The sequence below is a fragment of the Sphaerodactylus townsendi genome, linkage group LG04 (assembly GCF_021028975.2).
Source record: "Sphaerodactylus townsendi isolate TG3544 linkage group LG04, MPM_Stown_v2.3, whole genome shotgun sequence".
Lineage (NCBI taxonomy): Eukaryota > Metazoa > Chordata > Lepidosauria > Squamata > Sphaerodactylidae > Sphaerodactylus > Sphaerodactylus townsendi.
In genome coordinates, this window is record NC_059428.1 from 85458064 (window position 1) to 85477678 (window position 19615).

General features: G+C 41.2%; 1 protein-coding gene across 6 annotated transcripts in view; it reads right to left on the reverse strand.

Annotated features, from left to right (window-relative positions):
* Positions 1–1532: 1532 nt before the first annotated feature.
* The window catches only part of GLRA2 (glycine receptor alpha 2), a 170022-nt gene continuing 151939 nt past the window's right edge, over positions 1533–19615 (reverse strand). For all 6 annotated transcript variants that reach the window (XM_048493790.1, XM_048493791.1, XM_048493793.1 and 3 more), the window contains one exon: positions 1533–3029. In XM_048493790.1, the coding sequence (XP_048349747.1) occupies positions 2751–3029 (279 nt within the window). In that variant the 3' untranslated portion in view covers positions 1533–2750. The remainder of the gene's footprint in view (positions 3030–19615) is intronic.

Consider the following 19615-nt stretch of genomic DNA (forward strand, 5'->3'; position numbering starts at 1 on the left):
TGAATTAGATTTTGTTTTTCTGATAATCCACTTGAGCATTCACTTCAGAAGCACTCAATGAGAAAGTATTAATACCCCCAGATAGCAGGCCTCCCTTTGCTGGTAGCATATCTCAGAGCAATACCATTTTCTGAGAGAGAGAGTATGTGATGCTGACCCAGCCACCATTGTCCCTTTTACTCTCTTGTTAGGTCAAGTCCCTTGGGCATGCTTATTCTGTTTTGTTTTCTCAGAGGAGACTGGTTTTCCTTTATGTAATTCTGCTCCTGGCACATTTAAAATACAACTGGCATTTCCCAAGGACAACATTCTCCATTTCTTTTTCTTTCTTTTCCAAAATCCTACCTACATTTGCCTTGGCTAGGCCTCCTGAGATATTTCATTGAGTCATATTCTCACCTTTCCAACATGAACATTAAGATCTTATTTGTCCCTTAGCATATAAATTCTTACTCCATCCTCATTTTTTTGATGTACAGGACCTAGCTCTCAAAGGATCACAGTGCTAACATGTAGGTATGAACACTGATGGAGCATACCAGGGAACTTGTCCTAGGCACTAGCTGCTTGGGGTCCCCACCCCCAGTTTCCTCCTGGGCTTCCCCCTTTGCAAAGCCAGGATCTAGCTTTGCAAAGAGGGAGTGCTTATGGAGATGGGGAGAACTATCCCCTTCTTCAAAGGCACCCTGCTGGCTCTCCCATCTTTGCAAGGCCAGGATGTTTGGGGGGCACCGTTTCTTGTAGATACGCCCCTGCTAACATGAGTAGACAAGGTAAATATATGCATTGACTGATAATTCATTATTTGATTACTATTTCATGTTGCATAGACAAAAGGAAACAAGATCCATGAATGCATTTAATTTTAAATAGTGGTGATATAGCTACTGTTGGCACTCTCCAGATATGAAAATCTGCTGGAATTACAGATTTCCATACAACAGCAATCAGTTCTCCTAAAGAAAGTGGCTACTTTGGTGGATGGACTCTCTGGCATTTTACCCACTAAGGTCCCTCCCAAACCCTACCTTCCTCAGGCTCTTCCCTCTAAATCTCCAGGAATTTCCCACCCAGAGTTGGAAACCCTAGATATAGCTGATCAGGAATTTAAGATTGTAATAGATGGCTATCAATGACAGGTTCTAAACAGCATATTAATCAGATGAGGAGATCTAAATAACATATCAAGAAATAATTAACTAAAAATACAGCCGAACAAAGTAATACTGATTCTAGCTATATGGCATCAGAGAATTTTCAGGAAGACAGAACATATGTTGAATGATCTTTTACCAAATTATAATTCCTAAATCTTTTTTTAAGGAGAGAAGCAATGATTATTAAAATTACACAAAAACCATTTAAACTTGCAGATCTTTCTTCGAAGCTATATGTGCTCTGATGTACTTTGGAATTCATAAGCTGAGGTAAGATTTCTGTTTGCTATTCAGTACTTTTTGTCTCTGGTGGCTCAGCACATTACTTTGTCAAGCAACGAGCATGAGCTGCAGTGAAAGCACGATGCATAAAAATCAATCATACATTAAGCTTTATTGAATCGTCATTACCTTTTTATAATAAACCCTTTTATAGCAAGTGCAAAATTGTAATGGTAATTTTGTTTTCAATCTTACCAGTTGTCTGCGTAAGCAAAAATACCTCTGGTTTTTGTTTGGCTTTTATTTTTATTTTGTTTTTAATTTCTACTTTAAAATACATAGCAAGGATTTGGACCACATAGCTCTGGCACCCAAGGTTAACAGGTTATGAAAATCACAGTACAATTTTAAAACTCCTCAGTTAGTCAATGATATTTAAAATGATAGCCACTTTTTAGGAAAGGTAGAAATTAGAGGTCTGTAAACAAGGTATGTTTACCTACACAGCTATCAACTTGCAGCTACAATGAGAGCAGTAATAGAAAGTCAATGCGAAACTGAGCTATGCCAGGAAATGAGTTCTTAATCAATAGTGCAGTACAGGGTAATACAACAGGTAAATTACAGTTTGGCACCTTATGCTGCATGTAATAATAGTATTTTTTTTAAAGACCTAGGCAAAGATGAGTTGAAATAAGTGCACTGTCTTTGAACCAAAATAAAACGAGCCATTTCACAGGTCGTTTCTACAAGTGGAAGCAATCAAATGAATCACGGCCTACACAAGTCAGACCTCAAAAGTAACAGCTCTAACAAAGCAAGAATATTAAATGCACACCCACAAGGATATTAAAGTATAAATCTCCACCCCCCTGGTTAGTAGAAATAATTTACAATCCACAAAGGGACTTCTGGGTGAACCACTAACTACAGACATTAATGGAATGTAGCTTAGTAGACTTGTTTCATAAAGAAAGGCAGCATAACCCTGAAAAAAGTTTGGTCCTCTTACAACTCATTGCACTTAAGCCATTACAGTCAGTCATATGACACATCTGTTTAGGTATTTTTAAAATATGTCTTAGAGACACAGCATTTTGGAAAAAATTTGGCCCTGTTTAGGTTTTATATGATCTTGGCAAGAGTCTGGAAGAACCACGTTGAGAGCACATAAGGAAATCCTCACGTTTGTGATCCCACAACACCTTGTTTTGTGCAATTGTTATTGAAACTTTTCTGTTTTTTTTCTACCCCCCCCCCCTTTTTAGTTATCACAAGACGACAAAACCTCAGTCCCCATGACAGAAAAGACATTTCACTCTCTATTTACAAATGAGTCACTTTGGCTAGAAGTTCCCAGCTCATACAAAGTTATTTTTTGTGAATATCTTCATGGCGAATAATTTTGTATGTAATCCAGTAAAATATGTTGAAGATGAGAAAGGCAAGTGGGAATGCAGCACGGGATATTGTATCAATCCTTTTGGCACGGTCAACAAACTTCTTTTTGATGGAATCTGAATCCTTTGGTGGTGGGGGCAATGGAGGATTTGGAGGTGGCGCCTTGACTGCAGCGCCGTCTTTGACCTGTAGACAGTGACCCATCCCATAGCCAAAATTAAACCGACTATCACGAGTAGCATCTTCTTCCTAAAGGATGAGAAGTAGAAATAAGAAACAATCATATGCTAGTAAAAATTTCTGCTAAGATTTTGCCTTTGAGAACTTCAAGCTCTGGGCAAATCAATTAATAAGCATCATGGTTTTAGGAGTTCGCACTGTTTTTGCAAAGCACCAAGTGATTTTGGTATACATTTTTTATTCGAACAGTTAGATCCTTGAGATGTGGAGAGCTTTCACCTTCAAAAACCTATACCGTGAAAATCTTGTTGGTCTCTGAGGTGATATTAGACTTAACTGTTCTACTGTAGACCAACACAGTTACCCTGTACTATAGACCAACTATACCAGGGGTAGGGAACCTGCGGCTCTCCAGATGTTCAGGAACTACAATTCCCATCAGCCCCTACCAGCATGGCCAATTGGCCATGCTGACAGAGGCTGATGGGAATTGTAGTTCCTGAACATCTGGAGAGCCGCAGGTTCCCTACCCCTGAACTATACTATAGACCAGTGATTCCCAAAGTGGGCGCCACCGCCCCCTGGTGGGTGCTGCAGTGATCCAGGGGGGCGGTGATGGCCACAGGTAGAAATGTTAATACATATATCTTTCTGTTTTATTGCTATTAAAATTTTTAAAAAAGTAATTTCCAGGGGGCGCTAAGTAATATTTTTTCTGGAAAGGGGCGGTAAGCCAAATAAGTTTGGGAACCACTGCTATAGACCAACTGTACTATAGAGCAACTGAGGTGATATTAGACCAACTGTTCTACTATAGACCAACACAGTTACCTGAGTACAAAGAAATCATCCAATTATATTTAGTTCATTATGAGAGTGTGTGACACAGAAAATAGAGGAGTGTTTGGTTCCAATTTCTAGCTAGTCATGAAGCTCACTGGGTGACTTGCATAGTGACTGTCTCTCAATTCAATCTGGATTACTAGAAAATAAAGGGCACATTGTTCATAGTTTTTTGTCCTTACTGAAGAAGCTAAAGAAAGAGTTCTCCTTTAGTTCATCACTACCTCTTTAGCTCCTTCAGTAATGACAAAAGACGAATACTAACAGTAGCAGTGATAAATGGTTTACCTATCACTGTGGTGGCGAACCTTTGGCACTGCAGATGTTATGGACTACAATTCCCATCAGCCCCTGCCAGCTTGGCCAATTAGCCATGCTGGCAGGGGCTGATGTAGTCCATGTATCTACGAATACCCCATACTGACTTCTATCATGCCTTCCCTCACAGAATCCTGGGCCGTTTCCGCTGGCCCAAAATGGCGGCCTGAAGTGCATACCCCGGAGCGCCGGATTACCTGACAGACCTGACTGCGCTCCCCAGAGGCGTCAGGCTGCCCTAAACAACAACCCTTTAAAGGGGTTGTTGTTGAAGCATCTTCGAGCCCGGTCGCGAACAGCGCCGCCCGAGAAGAATACTAATCCTCCTCCGCCCCTCCGATGTCTCCGTTGTCGCCATGCTGCGCTGGCATGGAAGCCCTGCCCACCGGAGGGCAGCGTGGGCGGGGCTTCCACGGCCAGCAGGCGACAACGGAGACATCGTGAGTGGGGCGGAGAAGGGGGAAGAGGTGGCTCCGTGCGGAGCCGCCTCTCCTGCGGGGGCCTCTGCTTGGCCTGCTCGCACGCTTGCGTGCGAACGGGCTTGCGCCCCCACGCCGGCAGAACTCTTGGCGGCGTGGGGGCGCATGGCGGCCGCGCGGAAACGGCCCTGGAAACTTTGCTGGGTGAAGTTACTGGAATCCTCTGTTTGCAGATTCTAGTAGCCCCAGTTTAGTACCACAGAACAACCAGTCTCAAGTATCACTGGCCTATTATGCACTTGTGGTCTGCCTCACAGTGAGTGTCTACTCTCTTCAAGTTGCATTTTCCATAGAACATACGTTTCCCCATCTTCAGTACAAACTGCACCCCAGATCTGACTCTCCCTGTGGTTTTCTTTTTTAAAAAAAACTTTATTGTAGTTTCAAAGAGAACAAAGAAAAAAGGACATATAGAAAAAACAATAGCAAAGACATACATAAAACATAATAAACAATTAAAATGACTTCCGACTATCCACATAGCAGGGTAACTGTCTTCCAATATTAGTCTAATATGCTAACAGCTGAACACAGAGCTGAGGCAGATAAGGGTGGCGCCACAGTAGTGCCACTCCACCCACTCCATAGGGCTTTCCCATGGCATGGGAAGCCTAACAATGTTTTTAAATAAAACTTCCAACTCTCCTGTAACAGGGTGAGGAAGCTCAGACACCCTTTTTGGAGTCTGCCTCACTCCAACTCTCCCCAGAGAAATAAAAGGAACCTCTGACAAAAATGGAGGGGAGACTCTGTAAGAGAGAGTGTTGGCCCATATGCTGACAGACACCTCCCTTTGTAGGCACACTGAAAAAGTAGACTAGAACTTCAGGTAACATGAAACAGAATTTGTAAAGTTTATTTTACTAGAATTGAAGGCTTCTCAGTTGACTTGAGAGGTTTTAAACGCTTGTTGATTACAGAAAATAAAGAGCTTCTACTTGCGAGGTTAATCAATCAGTTACAATAAAGTTTTCCGTTTGGTCACACGCAGGTGGCCACTATACTTCTCTTAAAGAGGTTCTGGTTCTTAAGCTTTCTCATACACACAGGTTCTATTTTACTTCAGCTTTCTCTCACAGAGGTTTCAGCTTTTAGTTGTTACACACACACACACTAGATTCTCTCTGATCCACACCCTTTCTAGTTAATACAACCACCCAAGTCTTTAGACTGGAAGGACTCTGGCTCAACACTCGCCACCTTCCCTTGCAGTCCCCTGTTAGGGCCTAACTGCCCCTTTATGGACTGGTCTTCTCCTGACTGGGCTTTGAACTGGGGTTGGACAGACACTAGTCTGGACAGCCAAGCTGCCAAGCACCTGAGTGGCGGATTCACCTTCCACCAAGCCCAGGGCTTTCCCTCACTCTCTATCAAGCCTCCTCAGCCTGACTAGAGCACTCTGACTTCTTGTCAGAACCCACAAGCAGCGACAGATCTCGCTTCCTGATCTGCTCTCTGTGCTTTGGATCCTGGTCCAAGCACGAACCAAGGAAAAAGAACCCTCAGGACTCCAGCTGCCTCCTTTTCTTCTCCCTGGCAATTTCCTCCAGCCAATCAGGACTGGGCAGGACTTAACTCTTTCAGGGCCGTCTCTCACTGGAAACCACTTCCCAAATATGGGCATTTGTCACATCCCCCACAGGGGAGAATAGAGATATTACCATTGGCAGCTCTACTGATGTACAAGGACCGAGAGGGGTCCGGAAGCTGACTAAGGTTGGCCCTGCCCTTCTGAATGCCCCAAGAATGTGGTCATAGCTGTGGCAGCGTGCAAGTGCTAGCACAAGGCCAGGTGTTGCAGCTAGGTGTTGTGGGCTGCAAGGTCAGGCCCTGGCAGATTTGTTCCTCTGCTGGCATAAGTGCCCCGGAGAGATCATTTATACCAGTGGAAGCCTGTGTTGTAACCAGAGGATTCACTGCCCTCCCTCCCCCTGGATTGTACTGCCTGTCTCATTTTAAGGTTATTTTCATGTTAAAACCACTCCCACCTCCAATTTGATTAATACAACTAGGCAGAACATTTATTTTTATTGTGGCAATTCTGCCCATGAAAGACAACTGTAATTTCCCCCATCTGTTTTAGGTCTTATTTAACTTGGCTCCAATTTTTTTAAAAAATATTTTCAAATAGATTATTATTTTTATTAGATAATTCAACTCTCAAATATTTTTTTTTCAATTGTAAAATCAATCAAGTTCCCTTTGATCCTGTTTATTCATATTAAATAACATTTTCATTTTCTGATTACTTATTTTGAGTCCTAATACTAGTCCAACATTTTTAAATATTGCCATTGCTTTGAGATGATGGTTTTGGGTCTTCCAATAGCACATCATCTACAAATGCCCTAACATTACATTCTTCCCTTCTGATATTTGTCTCCCTGCAGTTTTCAAAACTGGTTAAAATGTGACTTTTTGTCTGTTCTTCACAGGGAAAATGACGGTGATGTGTGTACTCATCTTCCTCTGGGTTTCCCTGCTCCTCCCCACCTTTTCCCTCCCACACAGCAGGAGTTCCTATTCTTCAGCCACTGATCAAAAGGGCTTCTATGGAACTATCTGTTACAAGAAAAGTTCCCTCCCCTGTGGCGGCTGAACCTCTCCACATTCTCGCAGAACTCCCTGCATTGCCTCTGAAAGTGCTCCCTGTAGGGGCCGAGGGGTCAGCATCCTTCATGAAACAGCTACTGTGCCAGCACTCAGGAGCATGTGGGACTCCTGCAACTCTCGACATTTGCTTGAGGGCTGCAGAAGGGTGCCTGGAAAAGGATGGGAGGAAAACTGGCTGTCGTGCCTGAAAGATGGGGAGGCAGCAACACTGAAGGTCTGATGCTGTCCAGAAGTGTTGCAAATTTTCCCACCACATCAATCACTGCTGAGGCCACCCATGGCTTGGTGGCTGAGCCAAATGGGCAACAAAGATATGGTGAAATCCATTATGAAGGAAACAGCTGTGACATAGATAGGGTGTGCAGTGGTGGGATTCAAACATTTTAGCAACCCCCTGAATCCCACCTCTGAGGGTGTGCATAAATGGCCAGGGACACAAAATACAATCCAGTCTTGATATACAAGGCACTCATTTTGGCCAGAAACTCAGAGTCTTTTTTTGCATGTGTGTGAACATTTTCATTTCCCAGAACTACTGTTCTCAAGATTCTCTAAGGAATGGCTCTTAAACCATTTAAAATTTGTAGTATAAATGTGCCCTAACTAGTTAGAAATACAGCTAATATAGGAAAATATAGCTAATAGAGGAAAATAAACTGAAATAATTTTCTATTAGACAACGTTATGTCTGAAAAAATATATAGAAGGGGCTGTTTTATTGTTCCCACCACATAGAAGTGAAATATGCTTAGTTAATTTGCAAAGAACTGAATTTGGAGCAACGGGTTTTGTTTTTGTTTTTGAAAATCTTAATGGCACTTCAACAAGAATGCAGACCAGCAGTGTTTCCAGGATGCTTTCTGCATTGCTTCACACTGTATGCTGAGGGAATGCAAACCTAGGTTGGAAGGTTAATTGAAAGAGAACAGATTCTCAGCAGCCAGTATTTTCTGTTTTGAATGTATTTGGAATCTTTTAAATATGCTAATAGCATATTACATGAGGTACTTCTCTGGCTGGCCAACTCATCCCAAACATAATAAGCCTCTGCTCTCTCCACATGAGTTCCTGGTGAATTATGCTATGGTAGCAATCCAGAGAGAATGGCACAAGTGTGCTCACCTCCACCACATTCCCTTCCAGGATCTCCTCATAAGGCACATTTGGAAACCACTTTTGAAACTCCACAAAGCATATCACCTTTCAAACTCAATGCAACTGTGTACCAGTTTAAGTAGTTGCTTCCTCTAAGTAATCCTGGAAATTGGGTCAAGGACTCATTAAATAATTTGGTTACAGATATTTACTTCCTCTTCATAGGATTTCCTATGGAGAATCAATGACTATTAAACCAGTTTGACACCTATTCTACACATTACACAGAAGACCTATACCAAATCAACACATGTAAAGGAGCGCAGGAGCAAGCACACTTTTCCCACACTCTCCTATGGCTCCTTCCACACATGCAGAATAATGCACTTTCAATCCACTTTCCGTGCACTTTGCAGCTGGATTTTACTGTGCAGAATAACAAAATCCACTTGCAATCAGTTGTGAAAGTGGTTTGAAAGTGCATTATTCTGCATGTGCGGAAGGGGCCTCAGTGTGTTTGTTCAAATGTGGACACTGTGCCTACATGTGTACAAATGGATCGGCATAGGCTCTATCCCCATGATCAGGAATGTTCAAAAAGAGCATATGTGCATATAGTTTATACACACATTGTTTACTGTGCACACATTTGCAGATGGGATAAGGAGCCCTACATACTTGGTCATGAGTAGATAGCACAGTCAGTAGAACTCAGTGGCATCTTTTGAATGATCCCACTGGGAAAAAAATTATGAAACTTTCCCCCTGGTGTGCACAGTTGCTGGAAATATTTTTATCTGAGAAAGTGTTCAAAGATAAGGCACCCTCCATCCAGCTTGAAATGGAATTGTTCACAATTCTACCACATCAATCTACCAGTGCTTTGTTCATCTTAAAGCCTGCAGGGTAGATTTGCACTGAGCAGCTCCTATACCAGGGAAGGAAAGTTCTAAGTTTTGAAAATGGCTTGTTAAGCTGTGAAAGGAACTGTTACAGAAAATAAAATATTGAGACAGGCCATGTGATTTCCACAGGGCTTGCTGCACAGCCCTCTGGGATATTGCCTTGTAGTTTCTGATTGCATCAGTTTGCCTTCCTATTTTGCTTTTTAAACCATTCTCCTCTACAATATTAAGAGTCTTGCATCAGTGCTGTAATAATTGCCGCTTTCCCTCACAGTCAGTTAACCAGAAACCTTGAAAGGTTTTTGGGAATTATCTGGTGAGTAGAGGCCCCTGCTAACAGTCTCTTGTGAGGACCTTGAGTGGCACATGGGTTGATCGCAAGGAGTGGTCAGTCTTTCACATATGTAGCTTTCATGTCATGAAAGGCAGTAAAGTAAGAACTAGCACTGTTGACTGATCCCAGAAACAAATATGCTTCATTAGACACTCCTAGTTTTAACTTCTGTGTCCTTGAATGTGTCCAGCCAAGCTTTTTGCTCAATCTGGTCCAGTTCACCTCTTTGCTTCCACAGGTTACACATGGATTTTGCCCAGCCAGGTCCAACAATTCCTGGCAAAAACTTTTTGAATGGTCAGAGGGAACCTCTCCTTTTTTAAAACCATGGGTTGGATCCAACCTATTAGCACACAGATATATAATCTCTCAGTGCGAACGAAACTATTCCTACTGCTAATTACCATAGTAATTAAGAATTTACATCTTGTTTCTTTTGTTATTTCTTCCTCTCATCCAATGAGAGCTTAGTGATCTTTATTCCAGCCATAAAACATAACTAATGCGCCCTCATGCATGCATGCCCCAGGATATTGGATTCTCTAATTTAATGGCATTGCACCACACTTTTCAATACAGTGTGCTCTGCAACACAGAGTCTCAAATCAAATGACTCATTCTCAATATTGACTCAGTTTTGAAAAGAATGATGATTTTGCATTGAATACATTCAATATAGCCCGAGTTTTATGGTTCGTTCCTTTCAATTTGCACTGCTATAGAGAGCAAACAGTTTAAATGAGCATACGATTTTATTAAATTTCAAGGACAAAAAATGTAAATGCAATGTTTTTGCCAAAGAATTTCAGTAGAGTGTTCTCCTTAGGTTTCAGAAAGTTTTCTGCATGCATACCAGTGCAAAGTTCAAAACACAGTAATAATATACATAATCTGTTCTCTGTTGTCCTGAGCAAGATGTTTCCGTCCAGTAAATGCAACGCTGTTGTTCACCTTTGCAGCTTAGACTTTTGTAAATTAGTTTGCTCAGGATAAATTCTAGGTAGATTGCATCCTTAATTCAAAATGATAGAATATAATAATAATAAACAAAAAGCCAGCCAGCCCATCCCCCCACCCTCCACCACAACTGCCTGCCTTGCCCCTCTCCCCTTGCTGCTGGGAGTGGGGGGGGGGACAGTTTCATCACGATTCTATATATAAATAAGGTTTTCTAAGAGTAACAATATAAACCATACTTCTAAAAACAACTTACAATACATTCTCTTTTTTCTTTAAAATGCTACTAGTTAAGTGGGGGTGTTGGGTTCAGTTGGTGCAACTGAGTTGAGGAGTGAAACCCACACCAAATGGTACTATGGTCAGTTACAGCCTATTGTGCCATAAATTTTCAGCCTGCAATGTCTAATGCAGTGACCAATTTCACCCTTATGGCCATTGTTCACTGGTGTATGTCATGATTTCCTAAGACACATGTGCACAGATCTGGTTGCCTTATGTACACATTGCAGTACACTTTCACAATTTTTAGCCCCAGAGTGATACAGGCAGGTAGGCAGGCAGCCTCACAACCCTCTTTAAAAAGTTTAGGCTTGATCTCAGCCTATGTGTGTGGTAAGTGATGTCAAGTCACTTCTGACTCATGGCTATTCTATGAATCAGTGTCCTCCAAAACGTCCTATTGCTCAGATCTTACAAACTGAGGGCTGTGACTTCCTTTATGGAGTCTGTCTGTCTGCCTGCCTGCCTGCCTGCCTGCCTGCCTGCCTGCCTGCCTGCCTGTCTGTCAGTCAGTCAGTCAGTCAGTCAGTCATTTGGAATTGCTAAACCGCCCACCCCTAAAGGGCTCTGGGCAGTGTACAATATAACATTCCAGTTAAAAACATCATAAAACATTATAAAGCATTAAAACCAACCCACCACATAATCTAACATAGCCATCAGATGGCAAATAGCTCTGTGTCCTGAAGCAGTAAAACATACAGATCATGCAAGTGTAGGGGATGGCACCCATCAGCGGCTGTATCCCTCAATGGCCTAGTGGAACAACTCTGTTTTACAGGTCCGGCAGAACTGCTCAAGGTCCCTCAGGGCCCAGATAGATGGAGGCAGAGTGTTCCACTAGGCTGGGGCCAAGGCAATAAAGGCCCTGGCCCGGGTGGAGGCCAGCCACATCATATTGTCTTTCCCAGTGACTCTTGTCTTCTCATAATGTGATCAAAGTACAATAGCCGCAGTTCAGTCATTTTAGCTTCTAGAAACAGTTCAGCCTTCTTCTCCTTATTTTGGTGCCCCTTGGTATCCTAACACTTCCAACACAATATTTCCAAGGAATCTATTTTCTTCCTGTCATCTTTTTTCATTGTCTAGCTTTCACACCCATACAAAGTAACACAGAATACTGTGGCATGAATTAATTTGGACTTAATGGCCAGTGATACATCCTAACACTTAAGAATCTTTTCTGGCTTCTTCATGGCTGCCCTTCCTAATCTCCTTCAGATTTCTTGGTTGCAGCCTCCATTTGGGTTGATAATTGAGCAAAGGAATAGAAAGTCTTGAACAATTTCAATTTCCTCTTTTTGAGCCCAGCCCAGATTTTCTCAATACTTATACCTTTTTCAAGATCCCAAATGCTAGTCCTAATCGACATTGTGCAAATGCGCTACACTATTTTAGTTGCTCTGATATGCAATTATTTTACCTAGTCTCACATGTTCAATTTTAATTTTTTCAACACTCACACTTTTTTTATGTCTCATTCCTCTCTCTTCTTACACAGTGCTGAACTGATCACAAACTCATAAACTGTTTGCAAAGCAGCATATGAAAAATGATTTATCTTGGTAATGAAAAAGCATAATGCACAGGATTCTATGTATCCATCAACTATTGAGCAAAAAAGATAGATATCATTGATATTAAACTTTGTTTTGTATATGTAAAATTTAATTTCTTAGTTCGTAATGATGCAAAATATGGGAAATTAATGAATCATTGGATTGTGGGAAAGATGCAAAAAGATCCAATCATAAAAGAAACTGCAGTTTCATCTGCCTTGTTCGTGCCAGTCCTAAATTTAAAACTGGATGCCAGTCTTACATGAGCACATGCACTTCAGCTTTAGGCTGATTTAACCCCTTTTGTCTGCTTATATTGCCAAGCATCCATATGTTTCAATGTTATCATCACAGGGTTTGCGCAGTGGGAAATCTCCAGGTGCTGTTGCCTGATTTTGTAGGAAAGGCTGTGTGGGAACAACAATATTCACAGATAAGGGTGTGTGTGTTTTTGTGTGTTTGTGTGTGTGTGTGCTGTTGGTTTTTTAGAGGGAGAGAGCGAGCATTCTTATTAGATACGAGAACAAGAAGTGTAAGGAAGCAGTCTGACCACATGCATTTCTCAAGATGTTCTAAAGGCTGATATTTGAAATTGAAGAATAAAAAATAAAATTCATATTCTCATCCTCTCAGCTCTCACATGCTGATCTGTGGGTTGCTCCTCCCTGCTGTGACATCAGAATAGCTATGCTAATAGGAATCAGAAATGATTTGACATTTCTGCTTTTGCCTTTCTGCAATCTCCCACTGTGGTATCAGAACAAATCAGTGATGGCCCTTAGAGAAATAGAGCAAGCAAAGAGGCTGGGGCTCAAACAGCAAATTGTAAAGTGAAGAGGTAAAATGTTACAAGAGGGGAAATTTTGCAGTCTGTTTCTTTTAAGCAAAGCACAAAGTAAATAACCAACTCAGTTGTTGACACTAAATGTACAAATTAGAATGCTTTCTAAGGCTTGTTTATGATACAATAATTGAATAAATGTTTGATCACCAACAAAGTGTGCTGCCTGTTCAAAATGTAAACTTGCAATTATCCCCAAAGAAAGGAAGGAAGCTCAGTGCACAGGGTTAAAGCTATGATGGAGAAGACATGAAAGCTAAGATGGATTGTTTTCTTAAAATAATCAATGTTAATGGCTGGAGTGAAGAAAAAATCCAGAGTTACTATAACTAAGCATGACTCAGTATGAAGTGCTGCTTCATATAAGACTATTTCCTGCACATTGTGTGAATAAAGGACCTCTTTTGCCAGAAAATTGTGTGGCATTTGTACAACACACACACCAATCAGATGTGTAAATGGGGCTTCAGTATACATGGTCCTTCCCTAAAGTGAAACTACTCCTAAAAGTGAATCTAGAGATACTATGATTTTAAAAAGAGGCATTATAAAAACAAATCTGGATTTAGGTTGAGGAGTGAGTCAACGCATACCTTTCCACCTCCTATTCATTATTTGTAATGTACATGCGAACTGGCCCCCTAGTTTGCTGTCTTTTATGCTGTTCACTGATAAATGCTGCAATCAGTATGTTCTGATGAACTGGATTTTTCTCCACTGCTGCACATGAAGCTGGGCTCATCACAGTTCTCTGAGAATTTACCCCATTTACCTCACAAGGTATCTGTTGTAGGGAGGGGAAGGCAAGGCAATGGTAAGATGCTATGAGACTCCTTAAAGGTAGTGAAAAGCAGAGCATAAAACATTAATTATTATTGTTATAGTTCTGGACCAAGTATTAAGAAGACTGCTATATTCTAGGGGAAAAAACCATACATTCTCAAAATAATCTGACCCTACATAGACCACATGTGTGAAAGCTGCACACCTCCTCCAGAAAAGCTGGTGAATGTTGCTGTTAATTTTCTAACAGGACTACGCAAAGGCCTTTATAGCAGTTGGAAAGAAACTTTGTATTTGTATTTTAATCTCTATCTTTGGAAGGAAATACAACACTGCCACATAGTAAAAACCCATTTGTAGATTCCCTAGACTTACACGTGAAATTAATAGCAAATACTTTTCCAGAAGAAAAGATGTATGCCACTGTCACAACATATTAAAAACAAAATGCAGCAGAAAAGCCTTGTGATTTTACTTACGGCAAAAATATACAACAGGAGCCACAAGAGAAAGTGGAGATCAAAAAGCAAACAAGGGATGCAGGCAACACAAAGATGTATAACCTGCATCTTGCAATAGTATAAGTATTACAAAAGTGCCATTCGTATTGTTCTGAAAGCCACCACAGTTTTTCCTTTGTATAAGCCTGTACACTTTTATTTATAACAAGCAAGTTAGACATCATTTTCTAGGTCAATAAAGATAGCTAGGGGGAGGCACACAATGCTCCTTTGTGCCTCCCCCTGCTGTCCATAGAAAAAGCTGCATTATTGATTCCCAGCAAATGAATTTAATACAACCACAACATGAAGAATGCAAACTGCATTTGGGGAAAAACAAAAAAGTGAATTGCCTGAACTAAGACTGATAAATCCTTGATGTTTCAAAAATACAAACTTTATGAGTATTTTCACTTGCAATTCAACTAGGAAAGATGTGTGGAGCTAATAGGACTATGAGGCATTCATCTGACACATAAACTACAGTGCAGCTAATGGGCAATCTGGAAGGTCCCAACATTTGTTCTCTGTTGGAATTTTTTGGACATTTTTTCTGAGACATCTGCTTCCTTGTCATCTTTTTAACTTGATTGAAATGTATTATGTTGATCCCCTCGCCCTGCAGTTCTTAAAACAAACAGTCAGAACAGGAGGAGGGAAGATGTTAGAAAGGAGAAAATGGACATTATAAGGTGTAAAAATAAAATCTTTCATCTTGAAATTCGACAGCAATTTATATATATCAATCAATGGTGCTTTGAAATGTTATCATCTGAGTCAAAGCGACAAATTGGAGAATTTCTTTCCCATTTTTATAGAATGCCAGTTGCTGGATGGAGAGACAGAAAACTAGGTTTTCCAGGAAGGATTTCACTAAACAAATCCCAGTGACTTCCATGGGACAGTGACTTCCATGGAACACAGCTGGTACATTTCAGGGAATTAACCCGGTTATTTTTTATTTTCAGTCTTACCTTCTTCCCCCATGCACTGAGTCTTACAGTGTGTTTACAATGAGGTCTGCCTAATCTATCTTTGCTCAAATATTTACCCCACCTCCCTGCTTCTCAATCTGCCATGCAATGGTATGAAAAATGGCTCATTCATCTTGTGCACATCCCCGAGTTTCCCTCATGGATACAGCACTTTTTAAATAGTAAAATTAATTATATCCTTGTCAATTTAAGGAAGGTGCCAAACACTTCATTAACCTGCATGTTGTGCTGACTTGTCTGCATGTAAATACCACTACTCTGGATCAGTTTTGCCACACTGGGAAGAGACACACCAGCTGCTGCATAATTGGACTACCAGTTTCAAGGCTGCATTGTCTATCTGATTTGTAAAAGCAAGACATTTCGAAAAGGTGAAATCCCTACTAAGTACTTAAAAGAGATAAGCCACTTTCCAGCCTAGCTATGAATAATAATCTGAAAGTTTATAGGAAGGGGGGCTTTAAAACCTTGGTGTGAAAACTGAGAACAAGAGGCACATGGACTTTATTAGATGTCATATTCATGGCAATTATTATTAATAATAATAAAAGAGGACTTTTCATTTATGCTGTTCAATAAGTAGCCAGCAAAGGATTTCCAGTCTTTCAGAAAATTGTTTGTATTCTTGTCTCTTATAACCGCTGCCAGCCTTGCCAGAGACATAGCTGCCATGGGGACATGTGGGGATATATGTCCCAGGTAGACACCAATTAGTCATGTGGGGGGCACAAAATGATGTCCCCACATGACTACACCACTAAGCCTGGGAGCAGGAAGCAGCGCTGTGCCACTTCCACTGTGCCACTTCCACTGTGCCACTGGAGTGCTCCAGCTGCGGCTGTGCCACTTCCTACTCTGAGCCAACATTGGCAGCTGGAGCACCCTTCCCTCTCAGAGAGGGAGTGGCACTCCAGTCTCCAGCTTCAGTGCTTTTTTTTAAAAAAAGCTGAGAGAGACCTCAGCTTAAAAAAAGAAAAGTGCCGAGGCTGTAGGCTGGCGGCTGAAGCACCCCTCGCTCTCTAAGTGCTTTTTTTAAAGCCTAGAGAGACTTTGGCTTTAAAAAGTCAAGGGAGAGAGGCAGGGAGGGCTTTCCCCCGGCCTGGGAGTCTGGCTGGGCTGTGGCCCTGCTCCCAGCAGGTCCTCAGCCAGTCCCTGGGCCAGGGAGAAAGGCAGGGAGGGGCTTTTCCCCAGCCTAGGAGTCTGGCTGGACTGCTGCCAGACCCAGAAGGAGGGAAGGCAGCACCCCTGACCCAGGAGGTAAGTTGGGCATGGGGGCAGGGCATGGGGGCCCATGGGGGTCCCCGGAAAACTCAGAGTCCACTCTGGACTCCATTTTCATCAGCTACGTCTCTGCATCTCTGCAAACTCTGTGACTTTCAAGATCCAGTCTTGCTAGGCACTATTATAGAATATGGCAAGTTTCACCAATAGTAGTTCAAGGCACTGTAAATGCTCTGTTATCAAAATATCATGTTCAGTAGTACACAGAATGATGGTTTTGACAAAGGCGGCACTTAAAAACAATTCTTTAATCGTCATAACCATTTGAAGGGGGGGGGGCACTAGGTAGGCACTAGAACTGGCACAGAACATTCCACCATAAAGAAGGTCCGGGAAGAAATGGTGGGATTAATTTACAATTCTACTTAGATCTTTTGGTGGAAAAGGATATACCATGGATCCCCTGGAAAGAATTTATTCTGCCTCTGCAACATTTAAAATATTACAAGGAAGGAGAGACAAGGAAAGAGAGAACACAATGAATGTTATAGTGCCCAGTTCAGCCTTCATGGATTAAAAATTCAGGAAGCATGAGAAACGTGGAAAACATAATTGCTACTTGAAAATCAGTTAAAGGGGGGGGGGGGAGGGATCTCATTTTTTATGGCTGTTGCAAAATTCCCAAAGGGTAGTAGAAAGATATTCTGTATCCCTGAATGAAGCTGTTGGGAACAAAAGTTTTCAAAAGGGCTGCTGTACTGCAGTGTATGGAATGAGTCAGTGTAAAAACATGTAATCTGTGGAAGTAAGAATGCAAGCATTTAAACTCAAAAGCTCTGTTGCTAATAGGGGTGAGTAATTTTATTCATACAGTGTTCTTTGGGGAAGATTGCTGAACTTTTCAAACAAAAGAAATCCTAGCTGTATGATGTCTCTAGGTTTCTGGTCTTTTTTTTTTTTGTAATCTTCCAGTTAGTAGAGGTTTATTATTACTCCTGCAGTGACAGTTTGTATCTTTAATAGAATAATAATAAGAAAGCACTATAGTTTTAAACAGCAGCAAAGTTTAATAAGTCTAGTTCTTCTGTGTTGAACTGCAGTAACAACTTGCTTTTCCTCTCTTCTTGCCTACACTAAGTCCTTGAGTGGACTAAGGCAGTTTACTGGCCCACACTCACAAATACACACACACATTTTTTTGCCTTCAAGGCAATTTGTCATCACTGCCAGTCCTCTTCTGCGACTCCATAAATTTCCCTGTGTCTCTATGAGGCTGTAGCTCTGTATCATCTACTAATGTAGATAGTTGTAAAAGCAATGTTTTATTATTTTGTAATGTTATCTCATTGAATACAGCACTGGGCTTGTTATTAGACACTGTAAGCCTCTAGCCTATTGGAAGTTCTAGTGTTTCTACTATCTTGCCAGCAGGGCTGTAATTAATAGGGGTGCAGGGTATGCAAACATACTCCTGGGAAGAAGAAGTGAGGCATGAAATTCATCACTGAAAAACAGTCAAAATTAACCTTCAACAACACTACTTTTCTTAAACAAATTCCTCCAAAAGATTATGAACCAATGCCAGCTTTGGAGAGAATAACAGTGTCTCGCTAGCCAAAGCCAAGCTGAGTGTGTGTGTGGGGGGGGGGGGGGGGGGGGGAGGGGGTAGTTGAAAAACTGAGCGCTTAGCCTAGTTTTGCTTTCACTTCAACAAACCCCTAGAAGGAAGAGATGGAGCTAGAAATGAAGGAGTGTTGTTAAGGCTTTGTTGGGTGTGTATGTGTGTGTGTGTGTGTGTGTGTATTAGCAGAGTAGAAGAGTAGAGACAGATTCTCAGTTGCTTTTTATAAATGGGTTTACTAACTATAAGGGAGGGTTACATGGAGATAAAATAAGAAATCCTTTCTTTCCTATTACACATCTATATTACTGTATGTTTGGTTACATCTTGCTACCTATCTGCTGTCTCACATGATGTCGTCTAACTCGTGTCTCCTCTGGTGTCGTGTCTGCTCAAACAAAGAAACAGAGTTTATAACTTTATAAACAGTGACTTCAGCAACTTGTTTAAATACAAACAGTTAACCCTTTTACAACTGAATTGTGACAAATACTTGCAAAATCTTAACAGGTTTCCCATGCAGACCCATACCAGCTTGGCTGCAGTATGGTTGCTGAATCACATCCTTCCGGATCATACACATGTCTTTCGTTTCTGAATGAAAACTATGAAATTGGAACACTTGGGTTTGCTCTGAAGTAGCTGCCATCTGACCCTGAATGATTCTGACATGGGTTACAGTTATCTCTTGGAAGATTTTTAGCTCATTCCTTCAAGAGATAGGCTCATAGCTAAGTGGAGATATGTAACAGATACAAATTTAAAGGTGAAAAAAATATTGTGCACACAAAACCTCACAAAGTTCATTACCATTTCCAGCTCCCTTTTTCAAAGATTTTCTTTTCATATTTGAAAGCAGAGTGCAAACTGCAAACCATTCAGAAAAAGAATAAACACTGTCTTGTATGTGTGTTCACTGCATTGGCTTTTTAATAATTATTTTAGTTACAGATGTTATTAAAGAGGCCAAGTTAATGTCATGTAGTTATGTATGACCATGACCTGAACTGTCCCTTGAAAATCCTGGCTTAGCAAGCTGCAATATTGTGTGGGTGCTGTTCTAGATCTAATTAAGATGCATAAAATACAGGTCATTTTTTTCTCTTATGGAAGCCTGGGATTTGGAAAAGGTTCAGTTGTACTGGCAATTCATTTTTGTTCATGCCCCAGTTATGAAAGATTTGCTGTGGAGAAACAATATAACAGTATTCAGTTAATGCTGTTTGATTTACAATACAATCCTAGCAGATGTTCAATGTATCGTCAAAGGCTTTCACGGCTAGAATCACTGGGGAGTTGTGGGGTTTCC